Source organism: Scardinius erythrophthalmus, assembly GCF_964197995.2.
Source record: "Scardinius erythrophthalmus genome assembly, chromosome: 7".
NCBI classification, from domain to species: domain Eukaryota; kingdom Metazoa; phylum Chordata; class Actinopteri; order Cypriniformes; family Leuciscidae; genus Scardinius; species Scardinius erythrophthalmus.
This window is the reverse complement of record NC_138227.1, coordinates 2,983,323-3,009,337: the sequence shown is the minus strand read 5'-3', so window position 1 is coordinate 3,009,337 and position 26,015 is coordinate 2,983,323. Positions and strand designations below refer to the sequence as shown.

At 36.3% G+C, this 26,015-nt stretch overlaps 1 protein-coding gene across 11 annotated transcripts in view; it reads left to right on the top strand.

Moving 5' to 3' along the window:
• Positions 1-25,650, top strand: part of LOC308694113 (NACHT, LRR and PYD domains-containing protein 3-like) — a 50,313-nt gene extending 24,663 nt beyond the window's left edge. For 3 of the 11 annotated variants that reach the window (XM_081371438.1, XM_081371435.1, XM_081371432.1), the window contains 3 exons: positions 7,147-7,320; positions 19,219-19,392; positions 24,634-25,364. In XM_081371438.1, coding sequence (XP_081227564.1) covers positions 7,147-7,320; positions 19,219-19,392; positions 24,634-24,640 — 355 coding nt within the window. In that variant the 3' untranslated portion in view covers positions 24,641-25,364. Of the gene's footprint in view, positions 1-7,146; positions 7,321-19,218; positions 19,393-24,633 lie in introns of all 11 variants that reach the window. The other 8 variants (XM_081371436.1, XM_081371433.1, XM_081371439.1 and 5 more) reach the window with 6 other exon arrangements.
• The last annotated feature ends 365 nt before the right edge of the window (positions 25,651-26,015 follow it).

Genomic DNA, 26,015 nt, shown 5'->3' with positions numbered 1-26,015 from the left:
TAAATTATGTAACAACATACACTTGTCACATCAGCACAGTCAGGATTAACACAGTCCATTCATTTTACTTGTAGGAGAAAACTGGATACTGTAGATATTTTTTTCCAGGTTTAAAATCTACATCATGTCACTGTCACAGATTATGACATGGAGAAACAATATAGTACATCGATGACACGTCAGTGTCTGTATTATTAATGAGACTGCATGTTCTTATCCTATGAGAAGACATTTCTCTTATTCATGACAGCACATGGTGTTTTTCTATGACAGACGTAAAATTCAAACTGTAAAGTCACATAGTAGTTTAGAGAGGCGTTCATGGGTCGCAAGTGTTTGTGTCCATGGTGCAAGAGTTGAGGGTGTTGCAGGCTTCCCCCGTGATGCTGTCAGGGCGAGACTCGCTGCGGGCGTTTATTTGGCCATAAACTACCGACACAATCAAACTGTGTGTGTGTAACAAGCGTTTTTCTGAGGAGAGCTACGAGAATTTCTATTTTCTCTGTTACCATCCATCTTTATTGTCAGTGTCCTGAAGGTATATAGATTTGTGATTTACACAACCGGTTTTTATGACATTTGTATAAGAAAATTATTATCAAATGTATGCATTTATAGTAAATGTACATAAACATTTATACTGTTAAAGGGAAAATACAGATTGTGTTCAATGATTTCATAGGAATTTAACTGTCAGCTATAAAATCCTCCAGTTTCCCCCTGATATGTAGTGAGAGCCGGCATGGGCCGCTGACAGATGACAGTTGCTCGTCCATCTCTCTCTCTCCTGTCTTGCTCTGCCCCACACACTCCCTCTCTTCTTCTTCTCACAGCCGCACACACACATTTAAGATGATTTTTCAGAACGATTGTTTCATGACTCTTTATTGTTCATTACATTAACCTCTTCTGTTACAATTTTTCTATATTTTTTGTGATATACAGTTTTAATTTGTTATATCAGCTTTTATATAAACACTGAAAAAAGTCAGATCAAAGTAAAAAAAAAATGCTTTTTTCTTTATCGATTTACTTTTTCTCAAGTGAGTTTGAACAAATAAAATTTCTATGGTCAGTTTAAACTAAAAAATACTCTTTGAACCAAAGATGTTTTTTTACATGATTAAATCACAAATTATCACAATCTTTTTGGATTAACTTAATTTTTATTTATTTTTTTACATCTTTTTAAATCAAAAATCCAAATAACAATAAACAATGTTGTCACACTGTGGTTTCCTCAGGAACAGACTGAAGACTCAAAGATACAAACTCAAAATGTAATAATAGTACTCTGGAACAAACTGACAGGCAGGGAAAACACACATAAACACCTTTGATCAGACAAAGGAAAACGGGAAGCAATCAAAACACAAACAAAGTCCAAACATGAACTGACACGTGACAAATGTTCCCTCTCAGCTGCGTATAGCTGCTCAGTCCCCTCTCATTACTTTTAATGAATAAAGCGCAGAGGACAGGCATGTAATGTGTGAGGAAATCCATTTGATTGTAGTTTAAATGATTAATAATTGCAGTACTCTGATCAACCACTATAGAGTTAGTATCGATATAGAGTTAGTATCGCTATAGAGTTAGAGTTGCTATAGAGTTAGTGTCGCTATAGAGTTAGTGTAGCTCCAGAGTTAGAGTTGCTATAGAGTTAGGGTCGCTATAGAGTTAGTGTCACTATAGAGTTAGAGTTGCTATAGAGTTAGTGTCGCTATAGAGTTAGTGTAGCTCCAGAGTTAGAGTTGCTATAGAGTTAGTGTCGCTATAGAGTTAGTGTAGCTCCAGAGTTAGAGTTGCTATAGAGTTAGAGTTGCTATAGAGTTAGTGTCGCTATAGATTTAGTGTAGCTCCAGAGTTAGAGTTGCTATAGAGTTAGAGTTGCTATAGAGTTAGTGTCGCTATAGAGTTAGTGTAGCTCCAGAGTTAGAGTTGCTATAGAGTTAGAGTTGCTATAGAGTTAGTGTCGCTATAGAGTTAGTGTAGCTCCAGAGTTAGAGTTGCTATAGAGTTAGGGTCGCTATAGAGTTAGTGTCACTATAGAGTTAGTGTCATTATTAGTGTCGCTATAGAGTTAGTGTCGCTATAGAGTTAGTGTCGCTATAGAGTTAGTATCGCTATAGAGTTAGAGCCACTGATCTATATAGAGAACCTTTATATAGATCTGTGGTTAGAACGGGTGAATGTGGTTTACAGGTTTCATAGAAAGAGAATAATGTGAGTGGCAGTGAGCCAAATCAGTTGTGGTATGAATACGGTCATGTTTGCGGACCAAATAGCTCAATACAATGCAACGCGAAATGCAAAAAAAAAAAAAGCGAAATAAAACGTCATCATGTTTTAAAGAAGAGTGGCTTAAGTGGTAAATAACGAATGATGGGCACAGAACGGTAACAATCCTCTGAGACATTTACAATTACACAACCACCAGAGGCGTGCAAACTCAAAATACATCAATTACATTCATCAGTTTAAATAGATTGTGTGTGTGTGTGTGTGTGTGTGTGTGTGTGTGTGTGTGTGTGTGTGTGTGTGTGTGTGTGTGTTCAGGGATGTTTAGATAACTATAAAATAGTTCACGTTCACTTTTCTTGAAAATATTTAGCTATTATTTCTATTTAAATCCTTCAGTTTGTTTTCATATTATTTTATTATTTTATCATTTTATTAATAAAACAAATTTAAGTTTTTAAGCTGATATAATATATTATATCAATATAGAATATATTACATTATATTAACTGGACAAAAACACTTTATGGTTGTCCCAAAACTTTTTTTCATATTGTACTATTATTAAAAAGAATTGAACTGTCCTGCGGGAGATTTTTAAATGATTTTTAATATAATTTCTTGGTAAAGACTGGTACAGCTAACACAGCATTGTAAAAAAAAAAACTCAGGTAACCTAAAATGTGTGTTAGTGATTTCTGATTTACTTCTGCTTGTTTTCAAAAAGATGATTTAATATCACTAAGTTACATCAAGGGTCAAATAAAATAGAAATGGCACATTAAAGTTAAAAGTTATAACTGCATGATGAAACCATTTTTTTGTTTACGTACGCTCACAGTACGGGTCTGGTATAAAGAATGTTTTTACTCGGGTGGTGAAAAATGTCCACCCAATAGAAAAAGGTTTTGCTCAGAAAAAAAAAAAAAAAGAACATTAGAGGAACATTGGCTACAAATCAATATATTAAACAATTTCTTCACCTTAAGAATGTGATTTTACTTTACTGTGTGAAATGTCACTGAATTACTGCCTGGAAAAAAAATTAAGCTTTTTACACTCTTGAGGGTCACATTTTAGAGTGTTTATTACATCAAGCCTTTGATGTAATAATTTATGTGTCGGTGTGATCTTCAACATAAACTCAATGACACAGATTCCTTTGTTGACATTGCATAGAAATTTGAGGAACAATTCATTTGGATTTACAACAGTGAATAGTGAAAACTGCTTTCAAATTTTGGACAAATTGATTTGCACTGACTTACATAAAAATCATGCAAGTCAAATGCAAGGTCAAAATTGTAAACTTCTTATAGAATGTATTATATAAAAGCAATTTTTCATGAAATTGACAGCAGTGCAAGTGTGTTCGAGTTTCCCCATCTTCATTTGATGTGTCTGTGTCCATTCACAGCAACTGTTAAAGGGAAACTTTATTCAAAAATGAAAATTCTCTGATCATTTACTCATCTTCATGCCATCCCAGATATGTATGACTTACTTTCTTCAGATGAACACAAATCAAAATTTTTAGTATCGGTAACACTTTACAATAAGCTCTCATTTGTTAACAGTAGTTAATGTATTAACTAACACACAGTGAGCAATGTATTTCTTACAACATTAATTAATCTTTGTTAGTGTTAGAGTTGTTCATTGATTGTTCATTTTAGTTCATAGTGTAATAAACTAATGTTAACAAATACATATGTGGCCATTACTTGTGAAAAAAAGAAATGGCTGAATCGTGGTCACTGGACGAAGTGCAGACGTTCCTTTCATTGGTTGCCACAACTATAACGATCCGTCTATAATCCCACCACTTTGAAGCGGTACTAACTGCAGCGGAAAAGCAAACCGAGCTAAAGTGAACCGAGCCATGCCGTGCCGAGCCGAGTCGAGTCGTACCACACAGTGGAAAAGCAAAACGAGCCGAACCGTGCCGAGCCGTACCTAGCTGTACGATGCAGTGGAAAAGCGCCATTTAATGACCCAGTCTAGTCAATCCCAGGAGAGGTCCGCTTTGTGCTTGACAGCAGCATGTCGCCTGTGCAATGCGCTCCACGGAACGTGCCGGTGGCCTTGAAAGCCAGAGTAAAAAAAACATCACAAATGTCACTGAACCTACACCATGGATCAGCAAGAAGGTAGTCATAGCCAAGCCAGACAAAATAAGAATATGTATAGACCCAAAACACCTGAATCAGGCACTGCAAAGATCGCACTACCACATGCCAACACTGGAAGACGTTCTGTATAAACTACCCAAAGCACATCTGTTCACGCTGGTGGACGTTTGCGATGCCTTTCTACACTGCAAACTTGACAATGAAAGCAGCTTAATGACAACTTAATGAGATGGTGCTCATGGGGCAGAATAGATGGTGTAAACTGCCCTTCGGCGTCTCCATAGCACCAGAAATCTATCAACGTAAGCAACACAAGCTGTTGATGGGACTCTGAGGCATAGAGACCATAGCGGATGACATACTGGTTGTTGACTGCGGTGACACGGACGCAGAGGCCAAGTTAGATCACGACAGAAATCTCTGCATTACTGGTGCATTAGTCTGTCTACAACACTAAGCAAAACTCACAAGTCAAGTCTCTGTGGTGGTAATGCACAGAGTTCATGTTCGGGGTTGGGGTTGTTAATTAATGGAGGGGGTTCTTAGTGAAGTGTGGAAACGCTGTAAAGAAAGGGAGATGTTATGGTGAAATGCCATATATGGTATGTATCCTGTTGTGACATTGTTGGTCCCGGTTAGCGGGCAGTTGGCGCTGGAGTATGGAAAATAAAGACGCACCAACTGCATAATTACACCAGCAGTTGTCTGTAATATGATGGTGCAGATAAAAGTAGATGAGACTTAATACATAAATCCATGAAGTACAGCAGATACCAATCTAACTGGCCATAAGAAATACTTAATATCTTAATATACAAGATTGTAAGCACTTACCATTGTCATGTGACTCGATTACATAATTTCCAAACTGTTGTGAAAAGTCATTCAAAAAATGAGCATGCGCACAAGAAGCAAGATGGGTGTTTTTACATAATTTTGTGTGTAAAATTCAAACGCCATTCAAACGCCCATTCAAACGACCATTCAAACGCCACGAAACGGGACTGACAGGCGGCACAAGAAGCCATTGTGTGAGTGCCGATCTGAGTTCTAAAGTGCTTTTAAATCAAGCACACCCCTTCCTTATTGTTCATTTATCTCTGCTTCTTAATCACTCTAAAGTTTCTATAACTTTAAGCATTTCGCCCAAAAGCAGAGCATCCATCATTTACTGAAGGTCTCTGACCAGCCTTTAAAGGAGAACTCCGGTCAATTTTAACATTGAGCTCATTTTTTTTGTAAATTTGGAGTGCTGTCAGTACAGAGAACAACTCCACTCCAAATTTACAAAAAAAATGAGCTCAATGTTAAAATTGACCGGAGTTCTCCTTTAAGAATAAAACAAATACTCGACAAAACACATGCATTAATCTGTATAAATTTTATGTAGTAACAATGTACAAACAAAACAAGATGACCGTCGATCAGCAAATTCTCAAACCAAGCCTTGATGATGTGAGTGGTCACGTGGTTTGCACGGAAGGAAAAATTGTCATTTGGTTTGAAGCAATACGTTTAAATGACACAAACAAAACTTAATTTTACTTCCAGTCAAGTAAACTATTATACATTAGACCAATGACAAGACAGAAATGTATAAACTTGAGTCAGATAAAATATAACAAAGTTCTTTAGAGTAATGTTGAGGCATATACACTTTTTTTCAGTGATCTTTCTCTCTCTGACCTATTCAAATAATTGTTTAAAAAAAAGAGAAATCGCTTAACAGTTTGCATATTTCAAAAGCTATTGGTGTATTCTCCTGTGTTGGCATAGGTTCATAAATGATTGACTTTACAAATCTGAGGAAATGGCACACATTGTGTTCCCAGATGACCGTTATAAGCAACCTAAACTCACAGCACATGCAGAGATGGAGTTTGAGACGGTCCACTCATGTTAATGTGGAGCACAGTTCATGTGGAGCAGCATTTACTGTGAATGGAGCTGCTCTGAGATGATGAGAAATATAGCAGCTCTGAGAAATATTAAACCCGCCGGGCACATACTGTATTTATTTAATTGAATCGCAGCCTTTGTTTGCTCTATACTATTGTTTGGTTTTGAAATGTTTTTAATATATCGTCCAGCCTTAGAAAACAGTCTAATAATGCGGTTTATGGATCTCATCTGTGGAATGAGTCACTTCCAGTATTTTGCCAGTTAGTCGACACAGGTAAATTGCAATCAGAGATTTTTTTTTTTTTAATTGATTACTTGAATTTTATTGAGGAATCATGACAGTCCTAATTACATTGGTAGTCGACATGATTACCATTCATTAATTTTAATATCACATCTGTGTAAATGAAGTGTAAGAAATATTTTTTTTTTCTGTGTTCAAGTATTCAATCTCTCTTTCTTGAGTTGAGGTGATTGATTGATCTGTAAATGATTGAACACATGAGCTGCTCCTCAGTAACCTGATACGATCAACATCTAACACTCTTTACTTTAAACACAATCTCAGCACAGTCAGGACTTTAGTACATGAAGAACAAGATGAATTCATCCTTAATGACCTTCACATCCATCTTTTTCTGTGATCATCTTTACACATTATTTAATTTGATATACATAGTTTATATATGTTTTTATATAAGCTTTCCCTCTCACACAAACACACACAAATAACATGGTGAATCTCACTTACATCAAACATGGTGATTTGTGTTTTTTTTTTGTTTTTTTGTTTTTTTAAATTATGAAGTTTGTTGATTCAATCTGTGTGTCTGATCTGAGAGAGTGAAGAGTGTGTCATTGTTCTCTACAGGTTGAGGGATTGTGGTGTCACAGATGAAGGTTGTGCTGCTCTGGCTTCAGCTCTGAGATCAAACCCCTCACACCTGAGAGAACTGCATCTGTCATATAATAAACTAGGAGACGCAGGAGTGAAGCTGTTCTCTGCTGTACTGGCAAATTCTCTCTGTAAACTGGAGATACTGGGGTAAGATCATCTCTACCATAAAGACTCAGAGTGAATAAGGATTAATATTCACTCTGAGTCTAGTGATAGTAGATAGTGTATACAATATATCTTTGGTGAAAACCACTGGTTTCAGCGACAAATTCCTGCTTGAACCGTCAGATCCTGCCGGCGGTAGAAGGCAGCGGTGAGGAGTCTCCCTGAAGAGGAACATTTACATCTTAATATATTATTATCCCCCAAAAGAAAGTAAAGCTAACAATTAAATAAATCAGACAAACTACAAGCCAGACAACAGATGCAGGATACAGTAATAATAATAATAATAATATGTTTATTTTTTATAGCGCCTTTCAAGAACCCAAGGTCGCTTCACAAAATAATACAAATAGTAGACAGAAAAAAGAAACAAGCAATCTGCTTATTAGGCTATATCAAGCAAACAAACAGAAAAGCAGATGGAAACAAGCAAACACTACAAATAATGAACATAAGTCAAAGATAACATACATATAAGCCTTTTTAGCAACATATAAATTTCGGCAAAGTATGTAAAATAAAATAAAGGTGAGAGAGTGGTAGACAGAGAAATAGAATTGAAGATTGTTTATTGAGCATGGTAAATATATGAGTTTTAAGTTTTGATTTGAAGATCTGGAGGTTGGCCATGGCACAAAGATTAGGGGGCAGTTTATTCCATAGCTTAGGGCCTACAACACTAAAAGCCCTACCACCCACAGTAGATAGTTTAAACCTGGGGACGACAAGCAAATTTTCGTTGCTAGATCTAAGAGTCCGGGCAGGAATGTATGGTTGCACTAACTCAGCAAGGTATTGAGGTGCGGGACTGTGACAGGCTTTATAAACTAAGACTAATAGTTTAAACTGGATGCGATTGACCACAGGAAGCCAGTGAAGTTGATGAAGGATAGAGGTAATATGTGCAGATTTTTTATTATATGTAAGTGCTCGATCAGCAGAGTTTTGTACCATTTGAAGGCGATGTATTGCTTTGGTGGGTAGGCCGCTGTATAAGGAGTTACAGTAGTCCAATCTAGAAGTTATGAAAGCATGAATAACAGTTTCAGCATCTCCAAAGTTAAGAGAAGGGCGTATACGAACAATATTCCGCAGGTGAAAGAAGCATGATTTAACAGTCTGACCGATGTGTGAATGAAAGCATAACATGGGGTCAAACAAAACTCCCAGATTCCGCACAGTTTTTGAAGGCCTAATCTGAACACCATCAATATCAATAAAAATGTCATGTCCGGGTAAACTCTTTGATTTGGGGCCAATTAACAGGATTTCAGTTTTCCCAGCATTAAGCTGTAAGAAGTTATCAGACATCCATGTTTTAAGTTCCTGAAGGCAGGAGATAACATAAGTGAGTGGACAAGCTGAGTTGGGGTTAATCGTGAAATATATTTGAATATCATCAGCGTAACTATGAAAGTTGAGACCATGCCGTCTGATGATCTGGCCTAGTGGCAGCAAATAAATGAGAAATAGAAGAGGACCAAGTACAGAATCTTGAGGTACACCATGAGAAATAGTGACAGTACGGGATCGATTCTCACCTATCCTAACAAATTGCTGTCTATCCGATAGATATGAAGTCATCCACCGAAGAGCCGCACCAGTGATACCTATTGAAGACAGTCAAGAAAGAAGTGTAGAGTGGCACACAGTGTCAAATGCTGCACTGAGGTCAAGAAGAACCAGGATACTATGTGCACCAGAATCAGAAGCCAGAAGGAGATCATTTAGCACTTTTAAAAGAGCTGTTTCTGTGCTGTGATATGGACGGAAACCAGATTGTAGTGGTTCAAATAGATTATGTCTCTCTAAGTGAGACTGCAGTTGTGCCGCAACTACCTTCTCAAGTAGCTTGTCAACGAAAGCGAGGTTCGATATTGGTCTATAGTTGTTCTGAATGGCGTTGTCGAGGCCAGACTTCTCGAGAATTGGAGTGATGGCCGCTACTTTCAGGTTAAGCGGGACATAGGCAGTGGCAAGAGATCTAAGTTTTTAGAAGATATGTTGGAATAGGGTTGAGTGTACAAGAGGTAGAATTAGATTTGATAATCAGTTTTTCGCACACAGATGTATTTGTGAGTAAAAAAGTGTCTAATGGACAACCTATCAAATATGGAGTTGAATGGGGAGTGGCAGTAGAAGAGAAAGATTGATAAATGTTATCAATTTTTTGTAGGAAAAAAGACTGAAAGCTTTCACAGAGATCAGCAGACCCAGCAATAGCTACAGAGGATGGTTTGACTAGTTTGTTTATCTCAGAGAAAAGAGCTTTAGGTTTGCACTTAGCTTTGTTGATAACAGTAGAAAGATAGTTAGAGCATGCAATGTTAAGTGCTGCTTTATATTTCAGTACTGAATCAGAAAAAGCCATGGCATGGACAAGAAGGGAAGATTTTTTGTGAAGTCTTTCAAGACACCTACATTTTGTTTTCAGAACTCTAAGCTCAGTAGTGAACCAAGGAGATGAATGGGTAGACGGGACAGTTCTAGTTATTAATGGAGCAAGATCATCTAAGACATTACCAATAGATTTATCATAGGTTGAAACTATCTCATCAGGACTCAGGAGATTGAGTGCGGAAGGAAGAGCAGAGACAGCAATAGCAGCAGAGAAATTGTCAACAGTTATAGATCTCAGGTTCCGGTAAGAAATGGTAGTTTTAGTTTTTGGTTTTACAAGGGGAAGTGAGAAGTCAAAGACAATTAGTTTATGATCAGAGATGCCCAGATTATGACCCTGAACATGCACATTGTCAATACAAACAGTACAGAGCAAATCAAGAGTATGAGAGTGAGAATGTGTTGGGAAATCAATATGCTGAGATACTTCAAAATAATCCAAAACAGACAAAAATTCTTTTGCAGCAGTACAATCAGAATCAACATGTATATTAAAGTCTCCTAGCATCATGATTCTATCATGCCGGGCGAAAGCGAGAGTGAGAAGTTCAGTCAGATCAGAGCAAAAATTTGGATTATTTCTAGGAGGTCTATAAATCAACAAAATCAGAAGCGGAGTGGGGCCAGCGAGTTGAAGTGATAGACATTCAAAACTGAAGAGGGTTTTTTTTAAAACACAAATGTTTGGTGTAAATCAACTTGCACTGTAATGCTTGTGCAAACAGACCCTTATAAAAGCGTGAGCATTTCCTCAAAATGTGTGTGTGCAGCTGAAAAGAGGGAAGTGGTGTGTGTTTCACCTGAACCAGGACTGTCACCATATCAGATTTATCACTACATGATTATCATGGCCAAAATAACACACGATAACAATATATCGCCATATCTATGGAAATCTTGAAAAAAATAACAATAATACTATCAGTCAAATTCATCTTTGTTTATTTTGTGTTATTTTTGAAAAAGAAGAATCACACCATCACACACAAGGGAACAATTACACTTAATGGCGACCAGTTTGAAATAATGGTAACACTTTATCACAAGTATACAGTAACACAGCGCTTATAAATCAGTTTTTAAATAGTTAATGAATAGTATTTAATAGTATATAAGCTGTAGTTAATATATCAAGAGACTATATACAAATAGTGAGTTCTTCGTTCACTGTCACTGTAATTAACAAAGTATTATTGTTTAACCCTCTGGGGTCTAAGGTGTGTTTGGGGCCCTTGAGATGTTTTGACATGCCCTGACATTTGTGCTTTTTTCAGTTGCTTATATACATATTAATGGCAAAGGTGTAATTACACTCAATTTAGCACTAACAGGGCTACCATAATATGTGAGCAACATGTATGTACATGTTTGTATTTTTGAGATAATAATGTTTATGCATTGTTATTGAAAAAACAAAAAATTAAAGTTTCTGAAATAAGGCCACAAAACACATACTAAATATGTGTCCACAAGACTTTTGACTAATGGATATTGTTGCCTAGAGTTTTTGCTTCAAAATGATCTGAAAATCATCCTGCCCTATCATTCACATAAAACAATACATTGATTTAAACTTTGTAAGACACATTTTGTTTGGAAAGGCAATATGCGAGTGGGCGTGAATGATCATGAATAATGATGTGGTTCACACCTGAGAAGACAATGACCCTGCATAATGAGCCTTTCATTCAAGTGTGTCACTGAGAGTACCACAAGTAAAGAATGTGAGGACCAGTGTTGGGTAAGTTACTTTAAAAAAGTAATTAGTTATAGTTACTAGTTACTTCTCACAAAAAGTAACTGCGTTAGTAACTGAATTACATCATTACAAAAGTAACTAATTACCAGGGAAAGTAACTATTGCGTTACTTAAAAAAGAAAAGTAAAAAAAAAAGAAAAAAGTTTAAATATAAGAAATTTCTTGGATACCCCCAATATGACATGTTAAATTAATTAAATGGACACTAAATAGAACATCTTATTATTATAAAACATTGTACACTAATCTACACTATTTTAATGTTGCTGTGGGACAATGTGAGAGACACCTATTAACTTAAATATTAAAATATTATCACTACTATAGTGGAACAACAAAACACAATCAATGGTTTAGAACTTTTAATATTTATTGCACAGACCACAACTGGCCAACAAAAAAGTCTAAAAATAAATCATGCTTCTTAAGAAATGTACCAAAAATAAATAAATAAATAGTAATAAAAAATATACATACACTAGTGCATATAATTAAAATGATAAAACTCACACACCTTTACAAGTAAGTAACAAGTTTAACAAAAAGTGCTCTCAATATAATACTGAATGTACCTACATAAATAATAACAATAAAATATAATCTTTTGGGGGGTTATTTTTATAACCTACAGAGAACGTCATCATCAGAGGTTATTTTAGCCAAATTCTAGTCATGTTTGCCGCACGTGTATTTGAACGTTCGACTGTGTTTGAATGTTTGAACGTTCCCTGCAGGTTATTTTGGAGTTTATGTTATATAAACTAATTAAAACATTGCATATGATACCAATATGCTACAGAGATTATTCTAATGCTGAAATGTGTAATTTATTTATAAATAAAGTATTTATGCTGGGACACATTCGGTCTCTGTTTCGTGCACTATCTAGCGCGTTCTCGGACACACTCGGTCTCTCTCGCGCACTATCGAGCGTGTTCTCGGACACACTCGGTCTCTCGCGCACTGTCGAGCGCGCTCATGGCATTCGCCTCGCTTACCGTAAATCCTCTAATAGTGGCCTGTATTCCATTAGTGGCCGGGTCTCTAACATTGGCCGGTCTCGCTGTTGGCTGAGGTAAATAAAGGCCGGTCTCTAATAATGGCCGGGGCTATTATTAGAACCAACGTTTTTCTGGGCAAGCCACAACATTATGCTTGTGATAGTAACATGCAAATACCACAGGGGGGCAATGTTTGCTAATGAATCCAAGCCATAGCTATGGTAGCCTGGTCATGTCAATCACTTCGCTCTTGACTCGCACGTGAGAATTCAGTCACCGGTAGGCTAATGTTGTTTACCATGGCAGCTGCGGAGCCAAAGAGGATTTTTGGCGAAAATCTATTTTTTAACCCCCTGGGATCGACAATCGCACTGGCGCGATAGGCTCGCTTTTTTTCTTAAGTGCAAACGAGTTTCAAAATACTCTGTTGACTTTGATCTCTTAATTACGGAGAGCGCGCGTTATTCAAACGCAAATAATCTGAGGCGATCCACGCAAACCTGAACACCCACAATCAGCTGGATAACACACATCTATCTAAGTAATAATAATCCTGGAAAATTTACCTCAGAAGTGCTTGGAAGTATTATTTCGAGGAGCAACGGATCCAGCTGAGAAATAGGTCAGTTCTATTTGCTTTGTTCTAATCGCAATAGTGTCTGTAAGTTACACGCAAAAAGACACGCGTTTCTAGTGTGTGAATGAATGAATGAAATCAATGAATGCACAGATGCGTGCTGTTGTGGAGCTAACGTTACTACTGCTGGAACAAATACTGTTTCAAAATGAATCATTGCTTTTCACAAAAAATATTATTTATATTATATTTATTTGTTGTTAATGTTCTGTATGCATACCATAATGTTATATGGTAACTAACTGTACGTTTTCAATAAATTAACCTAGTATTTTATAGGTTAAAATAGACACAAAATCTTGTTTTTATTCATTTTACTGGTAGTCCGTTTTGCTCAAATACAAATAAAGGCCTGTCTCTAATTATGGCCTCCTTCCAATAAAGGCCTGGGCCGCGATGCGCTTGAGTAAAATAAAGGCCCGGGCCTATATTAGAGGATTTACGGTATGTCCAGTCCGGCGCCTCATAAACACACACACCAGAGAAAAAACTTTGCAGCTCATATGGCTGAGAGAGAGCCTACTCGGATGAAAACCACTTCAGTTATCTCAATTATAGTAACGGCGCATTTTTATTGACAGTAACGGTAACGGCGTTGTAACGGAGGAAATAGTAATTAGTTTGATTACTCGTTACTGAAAAGAAATAAAACGCCGTTAGTAACGCTGTTTATTTATAACGCCGTTATTCCCATCACTGGTGAGGACTTATTTTGAATGCATGCAAATTGTATCATATCCAAGGTAAACATTTCTAGTAACTATATGCAATTAATTCTCAAACTGTATTTTCAGAAAGTTTTAGAATATATCCTCTCCCTAAATGTGTCATAAATATAAAACAATAATAAATAATTTAATGAGAAGGTTTATATTGACCTATTAAGATGTTGCTTACATCTACCTTGTAAATATATGTTTTGCTATTTTATTAAACAGTTTTCACATATAAATCAACATCAGTTACAATTTTAACAATATTTCAAGTGTAATCTTTCTTTTTAAAAAGTATGCATTTTATCATACGTATTTCAAAGTTAAGGATTCATTAGTTTGAATATTGGAACAAACACTATAATAACATCTTAGTTGATAATTCAATATACCTACTTTATTTTTTACAAAACATCACTATATATTTAACATATGAGCAGAAATTGGTGAACAAAAGTTTATTTGATGTGACAGTAGTCTTTTTTACAGTTTATAATCTATACAAAACTAATCAACAAAATCTTGTCTAAACATTCATATTTCGTCTGTTTTTCTCATCTCAGTATAGCAATATAGTTTGGTAAAAGCTAAACTAGTATATGTGTTCATGTAAAAATAACATGTTTACTAATGTAAGTGCAAGTGTGAATGAACAGCACAGATGCGCGCTGTTGTTTACTACAGCTGTAGTAAACATCTGTGCTTTCATTCATTCACACGCAGACTCGCAATTCATATTTAAACAGTATTTTTGCAGTTTACAGACACTATTGCATATCGCGATTAGAACAAAGCACTTAAGAATAAAGAACTTACTACAATCCTCATCTGGATCCGTTGCTCCTCGAAATGAAACTAAACCACACTTCTGAGGTATATTTCCCAGGATTATTACAATAGTATTATTCCTCACAGCGAAGCAAGACGACGTAAAGTGCACAAGACTGATTAAACTTGATGTGTTTTATCCAGCTGATGTGGGCGTTGACACGTTTGCATGGATCGCCTCAGATCATCTGTGTTTGAATAGTGCACGCTCTCCGTGGCCGTGGTCACATTAACACTTAATGAGATGAAATGAGAACGACTGACAACTCTCTCTTTTCATACAGATTACATAAACTGAGAATATTTGTTTTTTATTTAAATTATTTCATTTAAAAGAAGATAATTCAAGCTATATGCCGGTGTGTCTGTATGCCTATGGGACTGAGTATTCGCTGAGTTACAGTTCATTTTTGAACGCATTTCAGATTGGACTTCATTGACTGTTACGAACTGCGACACGAAGGTTGAGATCCAAATGCAGCTTTAATTAAAGGGCAATCCAGACACGTAATCCAATATACAGGCAATAGGTCAAAACACAGGTAGGCCGTCCAAACAAACAAATAAACAAACAAACAAACAAAACAGGCAGGGGTCAGAGGCAAAAAAGTAATCCACGGAACAGGCAAGAAATCCAAAAACCAAGAGACATGAAACCAGGGAAAACGCTCGGAAATGCAGTGCAACAACATACAAAACTTTGCAGTGAGTGAATGAGTGAACATGGTATAAATAGGCTGAGACTAACAGGGTAATGAGACACAGGTGAATGCAATCAGTGATGATAAGTCCGGGCAGTGAGTTATGGGAAATGTAGTTTGTGAGGGAGTGATAATAGTCTGGTGTGGAGTGCCCTCTGGTGGCTCTTAAGGGCACTCCAGCTGGTGACCGTTACACTGACAGAGAGAAGGCAGAACTCGCATCATATTTATTTTTCTTTATTTGGCAAAAAGCACAACACTTTGTTTTTATTGTGAGTATACACAAAAAAATAGACACTTAAAGGGGTCATATAATGGTACATGCACTTTTACAAGTTGATTGCACTGAAATGTCTGTTGGCAGTGCCTGTACACAACCATCCTATCATGATTAAAATCCATCCAGTGGTTTTGTTTTAATCTCCTTATATGTTTGACCATCTATGAAATCAAGCCGTTCGATATTGTGACGTCATAAGATCGTACGCCCCTCCCGCGATTGTGATTGACAGCTGTGTTGCAACACAAGACCCGCCCTGAGTGAGCTGTGACAGCCGTCATAGTAGTCCGCCATTGTTGATATGCTGGAGTAGAATGGCGTCTACGCGATTGTGGTGTTCTCTTCTTAGATGTAATAAGGAACACAGCAGTCATTTGGATGTTCCTAAATCTGAGCCGTTATAGATGCAGTGGCTGAGTTTTGTTTTTGAAGCGATATGCCCAAAGGATTGACGCGGGGATTCCCTCACGGGGATTCCCCACGATCGTCCATGCTTTCATGTTTACGCGAATCATTTCACACCAGACAGCTTCACAAACGAGAAAAAACGGATCGGTACCAACGTGTTACTGCTGAACCTCCAGAAGATGTGAGTGTAATGTTTTATTAACCTTTATATTAGTATTTATATTAATGTTTGCGAAATTTGCAAACCTTGCTGCAGGCTTCACGATGAATGCATCTAAGGTTTACACTCAGGGTACATTACAGCATGTTTTCTATGTACGACGTTCTCATTCATAATCCCACGTTTATAATGAACAACGCGTGGTTATTGTGTTACAAACGGTGTACGCACAGAACAGAGGGGCGGGGTCAGCAAAGCTCATCATCATTTAAAGACACATGCACTGAAACGGCGTGCTGAAAACAGAGCTGTTTTTGACCAGGTAAAATTTGTGTTTTCTTACAATACTAATGAGAATTTTTAATTAAAGTATATTACAAACTTTTAATTTAGACCCTAAAGAATCATATTAGCTTGTACAAAAATGGCATTATATGACCCCTTTAACAGGATCGAATGATGTATAACACTTATATATAAGATCAAAATCGACACTTATATATAAGATCAAAATCGACAGAGTATTTTGAGTCTCTTTTGCACTGATAAGAAAAAAAGCGAGCAGATCATGCCGGCGTGATTGCCGACCCCAGGGGGTTAATTGGCTCTTATGTAAAGAGTTAGATAATGCTTTGTTAACAACGTATTAACCATAAATAGTTCTCACTTTAGATTAGGTCATGGAAAATCAGAAAATGTCCTTAAGTGCTTTAATACAGCCTTTATTGGACATTAATTACATTAATATTAAAGGGTTAGTTCACCCAAAAAAGAAAATTATGTCATTAATGACTCACCCTCATGTCGTTCCAAGCCCGTAAGACCTCCGTTAATCTTCGGAACACAGTTTAAGATATTTTAGATTTAGTCCTAGAGCTTTCTGTCCCTCCATTGAAAATGTATGGACGGTATACTGTCCATGTCCAGAAAGCTAATACAGACATCATCAAAGTAGTCCAAGTGACTACAGTGGCTCAGTCTTAAGTTTATAAAGCGACGAGAATACTTTTTGTGCGCAAAAAAACAACAAAAATAACGACTTTATTCCACTATTCATTTCCTTCTCTCTGGGCCTCGAGTTTTTTCAAGTAGTATAACTGGGTAGCGCATCTGTGTTGTACGTCACACGTAGGCTCACTATTGGCCGACGCTGGTCATGTGTGTGATGCGTCTTACGGACATCCCAGAAGCGCTACGCAGTTATAGTAGGTGAACTAACTCGAGGCCCAGAGAAAAGGAAATGAATAGTGGAATAAAGTCGTTATTTCTGTTGTTTTTTGCGCACAAAAAGTATTCTCGTCGCTTTATAAACTTAAGATTGAGCCACTGTAGTCACTTGGACTACTTTGATGATGTCTGTATTAGCTGTCTGGACATGGACAGTATACCGTCCATACATTTTCAATGGAGGGACAGAAAGCTCTCGGACTAAATCTAAAATATCTTAAACTGTGTTCCGAAGATGAACAGAGGTCTTACGGGCTTGGAACGACATGAGGGTGAGTCATTAATGACATAATTTTCATTTTTGGGTGAACTAACCATTTAAGAGTTCCTTAAAATGTTTACAAATACAGTAAGCATACACTCTCTCTCTCTCTCTCTCTCTCTCTCTCAAACTCACACACACTCTCTCACACACACACACACATACACTAGGGCTGGGACGATGCACTTATCTCCCGATTCAAAACTATTACAATACTTGTGTGCCGATACGATACGTATTGTGATTTTTAAGAATTGCGATTCTACAATATTGCGATTCGATGTTGCAATACATTGCTATTTTTTGTTTTTAACACTAGACTATGGGGAAAAGTTAATTCATACACTTATACAGACTGTACCTTATGTATAAGATGAGTCATATTTACAAAACCAATTCATCACATCTTTCTGAGTTTTATTTCAGAAGCTTCATACAGTACTACATTCACTTGAATAAATAATTAAATAAAACAATTTTAAAAATTTAACAGCCACTTGTTGCCACCTAGTGGCGAAACAATGTAATCGATAAATGTGTTATTTTAAGCGGCAAGTTTCTATCAAAAGCTGATTTAAAAAAAAATCCATTTTAAAATCGTAAACAAAAAAATTGCGATAGTTTGGTGAATCTCTTTTTTTCTCCTAGCCCTAACACACACACACACACATACGTTCCTTAAAGGGGTGGTTGATTATGATTTCACTTTTTTAACTTTAGTTAGTGTGTAATGTTGCTGTTTGAGCATAAACAACGTCTGCAAAGTTACGAAGCTCAAAGTTTAAAGCAAAGGGAGATTTTTGCTTTTAAAGAAATCGTTTTTTAAGGACTACAATAAACGGCTGGTAGAGACTACACGACATTCCTCCTGGGTTAGTGACATCACCAACCATATAATTTACATAAACCCCGCCCCCGGACAACGATTTATAGATTATCATGACAGAATATGCTAATCAATGACTAGAAGATAACTACACATAAGCTACATAAATTCATCAACTAACCATTCAGAAACGTCCTGTTGCATTCTACATGTTGTCACTTCTTCTTGAGTCTCTCCATCATTGTCTGAATCCGGTTTGAACATAAAAGGCTAAAAGTTTTTGAAATTTTCAGTGCATGTCTGTGTGAGTGCAAGCTGTTGAAGCTCCGCCCTCTGTGCCGGGAGCAGCAGCTCATTTGCCTTTAAAGGAACAGACAAAAAACGGTGCGTTTTTGCTCCCCCTCAGATATTGACAATTTTAACATGCTATATAAAAATATCTATGGGGTATTTTGAGCTAAAACTTCACATACACACTCAAATACTTATTTTACATCTTGTGAAAAGGGCATTATACCACCCCTTTAAAATGTTTTTAAATACGTTAAGCACACACACACACACACACACACACACACACACGTTAGCTTTTCCATGTTTTATGGGGACTTTCCATAGAAATAATGATTTTTATACTGTACAAACTACAGGCTTAATGTGTGTCATTGTTCTCTACAGGTTGGAGGATTGTGGTGTCACAGATGAAGGTTGTGCTGCTCTGGCTTCATCTCTGAGATCAAACCCCTCACACCTGAGACAACTTTATCTGTCTAAGAATAAACTAGGAGACTCAGGAGTGAAGCTGTTGAAGGATCTGAAGGATGATCCACATTATAAACTGGAGACACTAGAGTAAGAATAGTTTTTAACGATTTTCATCATCATATTTTCATTTAAAGTTCAAATGGCAGGTTTCAGTTGTACCAGGTTCAGTAACACCACGTGTGTGTGTGTGTGTGTGTGTGTGTGTGTGTGTGTGTGTGTGTGTGTGTGTGTGTGTGTGTGTGTGTGTGTGTGTGTGTGTGTGTGTGTGTGTGTGTGTGTGTGAATATTTTGTCTGAGATCATCAGATAATGAGTCTTAAATTCAGCTTCATTTTCTGTAGGTCTCTGAACTTTAAAATGTATAATATTAATTTTTTTTTCATTTCATTTCATTTATTAAGATCCCCATTAGCGCCTGAAATCTCAGTTGCTATTCTTCCTGGGGTCTCCTCTTCATTACATCACAAATTTACATAATTCATTATTTTGTACATTATTCACACACACACCCACTCACACCCATCCACAAACTGGACATCATCTACAATAGCCCAATGCAATTAAATAAATAAACAAAACAAACAAAAAAATGCTATACATTTGAACATATAATCCATAAATAGCTCTCCAATACAAAAAACATCTTTCCATATTACCATACTCTTCCAGCATCATGACTCTTGTGTGAACAGAAACAATTTTAATTTCTTTCGAAAACAATTTCTGTTATTTTCCAACAACAAAAATCCTGGTAATCCATTCCATGCAACCATGGCCCGATAAAAACTGCTCTCTGAAACTGATTAGTTCTTACTTGAGGCAGAACACATCGCATTCCAATGGTTTGTCTTGTGCAGTAATTATGTTGATCAGCAAAAAATGTAAAATTTCTATAAATTATTTCAGGAGTTTTTGTTTCAATGATATTATGAATAAATGATAAAAGAAAATATTTCAATCTATATTTTACAGTTAACCATGCCAAATTATTGTGCATTGTGATTATATTAGTTGTATACGGACAACCCAAAACGATACGTGCCACTTTATTCTGTGCGACTTGCAATTTGTATAAATTATTTTCATTGGTATTTGACCAAACAACTGACTCGTAGTCTAAATGAGCTAATACTAAAGATTGGGCTAATCGTTTGGTCAGCCATTTGGGAATACATTTCTTACAATATCTGATTATTCCCATACTTCGACCCATTCTTTGCAATATTTTATTTATTTGGCTATTCCAAGACAGTGAGCTATCCACAATTACACCCAATAGATGAATTTCTTCTACTTGCTGAATCACATTTCCTCCTATATCTAAGTGCAATTTTAATGATGGCTTAAGAAAATATTTTGACCCAAGTATCATACATTTTGTTTTACCTGCATTAATAAGTAATTTATTGTCAGTAATCCATTGTATGACCAAGTCTAACTCCATATTTAACATAATATTCAGTTGATCTATATCTCTTGCTGATTGACACAATGTTGTGTCATCTGCATACATAGCCATGGTTGCATGTTTAATTACAAGTGGAAAATCATTTGTGAAAACGGAAAATAGAAGGGGTCCTAAACAACTACCCTGGGGCACCCCACAACTCATTTCTTCCACCTCAGAGTAGCTACCATTAAAGTAAACTGTGTACTCACGTTTTCTAAGATAGCTTCCAATCCATCTAACAGCAGTTGGTTCAAATCCATAACAAAATAACTTTTTTAATAAAATATTATGGTCTAGAACATCAAAGGCTGCGCTTAGATCTAAAAATACTGTGCCCACTAAATTCCTATTATCAATTTCCTGTAGCCAATAGTCAGTTAACTGAGTGAGTGCTGTTGTTGTGGAATGACCCATTTTATAAGCATGCTGATACATTGTGTTTAACCCATTTACTTCCAAATACTCTTGTATTTGATCATACACAACTTTTTCCATCACTTTGCTTACTGCCGGTAATAAACTTATTGGTCTGCTGTTCTGACCTGAAAACTGTTCTTTGTTATTTTTTATTAAAGGTAAAATTTTTGCTTTTTTCCATTGTGAGGGAAAAACACCTGCTGTTAAACTCAAATTAATAATATGAGAAATGGGCAAAGCAATGACATCTACCACCATCTTCAACAGTTTAACATCTAAGTGATCTATTCCACAGGGTTTATCTTTACTTGCTTGTAATATTTTCTTCACATTGTCCTCTGTTACAGTGTTAAATTTAAATGTGCAATCTTTTGTTTTCATTATCCTATTTGATATTAGATCATATGAGATATTTTCATCTTGTCCCAAATCCATGGCTTGTCTAATTTTTTGTATTTTATGCTTAAAAAAATGGCTCAAATAATTTGCAATCTCTTTTGGTCTAGTAAGACAAATCCCATCAACCTCTAATGATGTTGTATTATGTTTTGTTTTCCTTCCCAGTAATTCATTAAGTGTTTTCCATACCTTTGCACTGTCCATTCCAGCATCTTTTAACTTATTTCGATAATATATTTGTTTTTTACGTTTGTTCATTTTAGTCACCTGATTTCTCAATTTACGATACTTATTCCACTGAATCACGTCATTCTGTTTAATAGCTTCTGCTTTAGCTTCATTCCTATGCCTCATATATTCTTTGAGCTCTTGATCCAGCCATGGAGTTGAGACATTTCTTACAGTTTGTTTCCTTAAAGGAGCATGTTTGTCTATTACTCTGGTTATCAAATTATCAAAAATGGCCACAGCTCTAGCAGGATTCTGCTGCTGTGTAACCTCCAACCAGTCTACACACCTCATTTCTTCTACAAAATCATTCTCTTTAAACTTTTTATATGTCCTTTTATGAATAAAATTTTGACCAGATTTAGATACTTTTGTAATTCTTTTCACAGCTATTAAATTATGGTCACTACAACCGACTGGAATAGAGACTGCCTCCGAACATAAATCTTTTGCATTTGTAAAAATTAAATCAATAAGAGTTGCTGAATATGTGCCATCGGCTTTCAAATTTACTTGTGTATAATCCTTAACTATTTGAGACAAATTACAAGTATTAGCTAAAGAAAGTAATTTACCCTTTGATGTACAATTCGTAGACTTCCAATCTATATTAAAATCTCCTAAGAAGTAGATTTCATCTCCCATTTCACATGCTTTATCCAACAATTCACATATTTGATCCAAATACATTACAGTAGCATTTGGTGGTCTATAACAGCATCCGATAAGAACAGGCTTTACATAAGGTAATTGTAACTGTACCCATATTACTTCAACTCCTGGTATATTAAGATCTCCTCTAACTTTGACTGGAATATTATTTTTAACATAACAAGCTACTCCTCCATACAAATTTCTGTCCTGCCTATATAAATTATAGCCATCTATATTCAAAAGAGGACTATTAATAGTTGAATCTAAATGTGTTTCTGAAATGGCTAATATGTGGAAATTATAATTCTGTAATATTTCTGAGATATCATTTATTTTATTCCTTAAACTACAGATATTCAAATGAGCTATTTCAAACATCCCTTTTTGTACCAAAAAATATTTTTCAACCATCTAACACGTGTTTGTCCATCAATGCTCATGCCTTTAGTATTACATTGAGCTCTCATTAATGCAAATATGACATTCAACCACTCACACATCACATACATACACACACACACAAATATCTTCAGCATTGTAATGAAATAAACAAAATACATCAGTAGAGCAACGCTTGCTCATGACAAATTATTCATTTTCCTAAACTAAATGTTAGCAATGTGGTCTTAAATTCAAGAAGAAGAACTTATAATATCAAGCTTTCCAAAATGTTAAATTCATTTTCTATTTACCTTGCCCACATCATAATTAGCTTAACAGAAAAATTACTCTTAAATTCAGTGTTGTAACTTATAGTCCATTTTATCTGTTATCACATGACCTTATTGTTTATCCAATCTAATCCCTAACATTCAAACCAGTATCGATTATGGTCTTTACATACACTTCTGCTGCACTGCGTTCTGTGAACTTCTTAGTCTCTCCTTTAAATGTTATTATCAGCGTCGCTGGATGAATTATACCATGTCTCACCCCTGCGTCCTTCAATTTACTCCTTATTTCATGAAATCCTGCACGTTTCTTTGCCATTTCTGTCGTGAGATCTGGAAAAATCCTTAACTTCATCCCTCGTACTTGTAGCACTCCCTCTTTCTTGGCGATTTTTATGATCTCTTCTCTCGTTGTGAGTTTGTGAAGACGTACAATCATCACTCGAGCTGCACCTTTCCCAACCGGTCCAACCCTGCGGGCCATCTCCACCTGTGGCTCCCCCCGTAGTTTATCTTGGAATAAATCCTCAAACAAAGCAGACATGTAGCTGGTCGGATTCCCTTTTTCGATGTCATTCGTCAGGCCAAATACACGCACGTTGTATTTGCGACTGTACATTTCAAGTCGCTCGGCTTTACTTTTCAACTCCTCATTGGCCTTAATAAGTCCATCACACACAGTCTCCAGCTTTGTCACACGTGAATCCAAGTTCGACATTGTCACATCAACTTCACCAAGCCTTTGTGTACAGAAAGATATATCTTTCGCGAGGTTATTTAGTTTATCCACCACCACGTTCAACTCCTCTCGCATTATATTACGTATGAGGGCTGGAAGCTCCAGCACGTTACACTCCTCACCAGCCATGTTACTTGCTCCCACTTGCTGAGACGCTTCTTCACCTTGTTTCGGCTGTACTTTAGACTTCTTAGGAGACATAACACAGCATAGAGTATTTATTGGTGGCAAACTTATATTTTGGTCACTCTTGCCGTAAGTTAAGCACCACACTGCACGATATTTAGACTATATTGTCAGAGCTCAGCGTCCTCACCGTCTACTCAACTCCGCGCATGCGCGATGATTGCCCATCATCCAACCTGAATTTGAAATTTAATTTTGCTCATAGTGTTGTGACTGATTGTGAAAATTATATTAATGTTATTTTCAGCTTTTCCCCTTTAACTTTCTTACTGTGTGTGATAATATGAGATTTGGGTTGTTTTTTTATTAACTAATATTACATTTGTATTGAGTGTAATGATCATTTCTGCTGGTTCTGTATCAGCTGTCCGTTGAGTGAAAGTGACCTTTCATGTCCTTTTGATTTTGTAGGTTGATTTTCAAAACCTTTTGATTTTGTAAAGTGATTTTGAGCATCAGATATAAGCTATATTATCATGTTTGAAAATTAATTGATATAGATTATCTAGTTAGTTTTCTTATGAAAAGATGTGACAAACTTAATATCTCATACTGCATATGTGACTGTTTGTGTGTTTATTTTAGGTATTAGATGACAGTCTTATCTTCTGATGATCATCTGATGGTGAATAAGGATCCACTACAGAGACTCACAGTCAGCAGAATCACCAGTGACTTCACTGTTATAAATTAAGACTTCATTTAGATTTCAACGATACAGACCTAATGAGGCAGCAGTGAAACACCTTTTATTTCACAGCAGCAATTCTCATTCATATATTAACCTTTTTATTTGTATAAACACACAGTATAAACTCAAAAAGGTTGCAGTTTTGTCACAGAGAAAATATAGAGCCTGAATGTGCTTGTGTTTGTGTTGTACCAGCAGAGGGGGAAAAGATTCATTTTTCATAATTAAAGCCATTCAAGCTCACTTTAGGAAAACAAATAATGGAAGTTTGAGTGTATACATCATGTTTTTAATAATAATTGTATTTCATTTGTATTAATGTATTAAAGGGGTCATATGATCCGTTTTCATGTTTTCTTTTTCTTTAGTGTGTTATGTAGCTGTTTGTGTATGTATAAGATCTGCAAACTTACAAAGCTCAAAGTCTCCTACAAAAAGATTTATTCTATCTAATGTATCTATAATCTATATGAGTGAGGTCTGAGGATGTCCTAAAATGTTCATGTTTAACCTCTTATGGTTAATTGAGTTGATTAACTGAATGTGCTCCTCCTGTGTTAATTAGGTTAATTATCTGAATGTGCTTCTCCCGAACTTTGTTAATAAAACATCATCTGTTGGCATTGAAGTTGTCATGGCGTGATCAAGTCAGATTATGTCAGTTTGTTTGGGCCGTGTGAATTAGCCTTTACTGAACTCAGAATTGTGGGATAAAAAGAGACAGCCCTAGTGTGGTCTGAATGTATTTTCTCATTATGTTGAAAATGTCATAACATTGTAATTTATCATCACAAAATACTAGTAATTTTATAATCATCTTTGCCTTGTAAAATTTGCAAACATGTGCTTATATTCTTCATCATCAGAGGAAAGTATGAGAGACATGAGGATACAAAGAGCCATAAGTGTGCAAAAAAGTGGTCAGTGTTTTTTCTTCTCATGGAAAAGAAAGGAGAACGAGCAGCTACTCAAGAGGAGCTCAAGCTGCCAAAGCACAGGTTGATCACAGAATCTCCACCAGTTCAGGGTCTCGCCATGCAATGAAAGCACGAGTGCTAGAGCAGGAGAAGGCCATTGCTAAAGTTTATCAGCTGATAAAAAACAAGGCACTTGCTCCTCATGGCAGGACATTGATGTCCTGGAGTCTGTTTGCAATAAGGCTCTAACTCTAAGGCTGCGTTTACACTTGGCATTAACATGTGACCTGTATCCGGATGTTGTCCACATACACATTGAAAAGACCAGTGTAAACGCGCTTCTGATTGGAATGTTATTA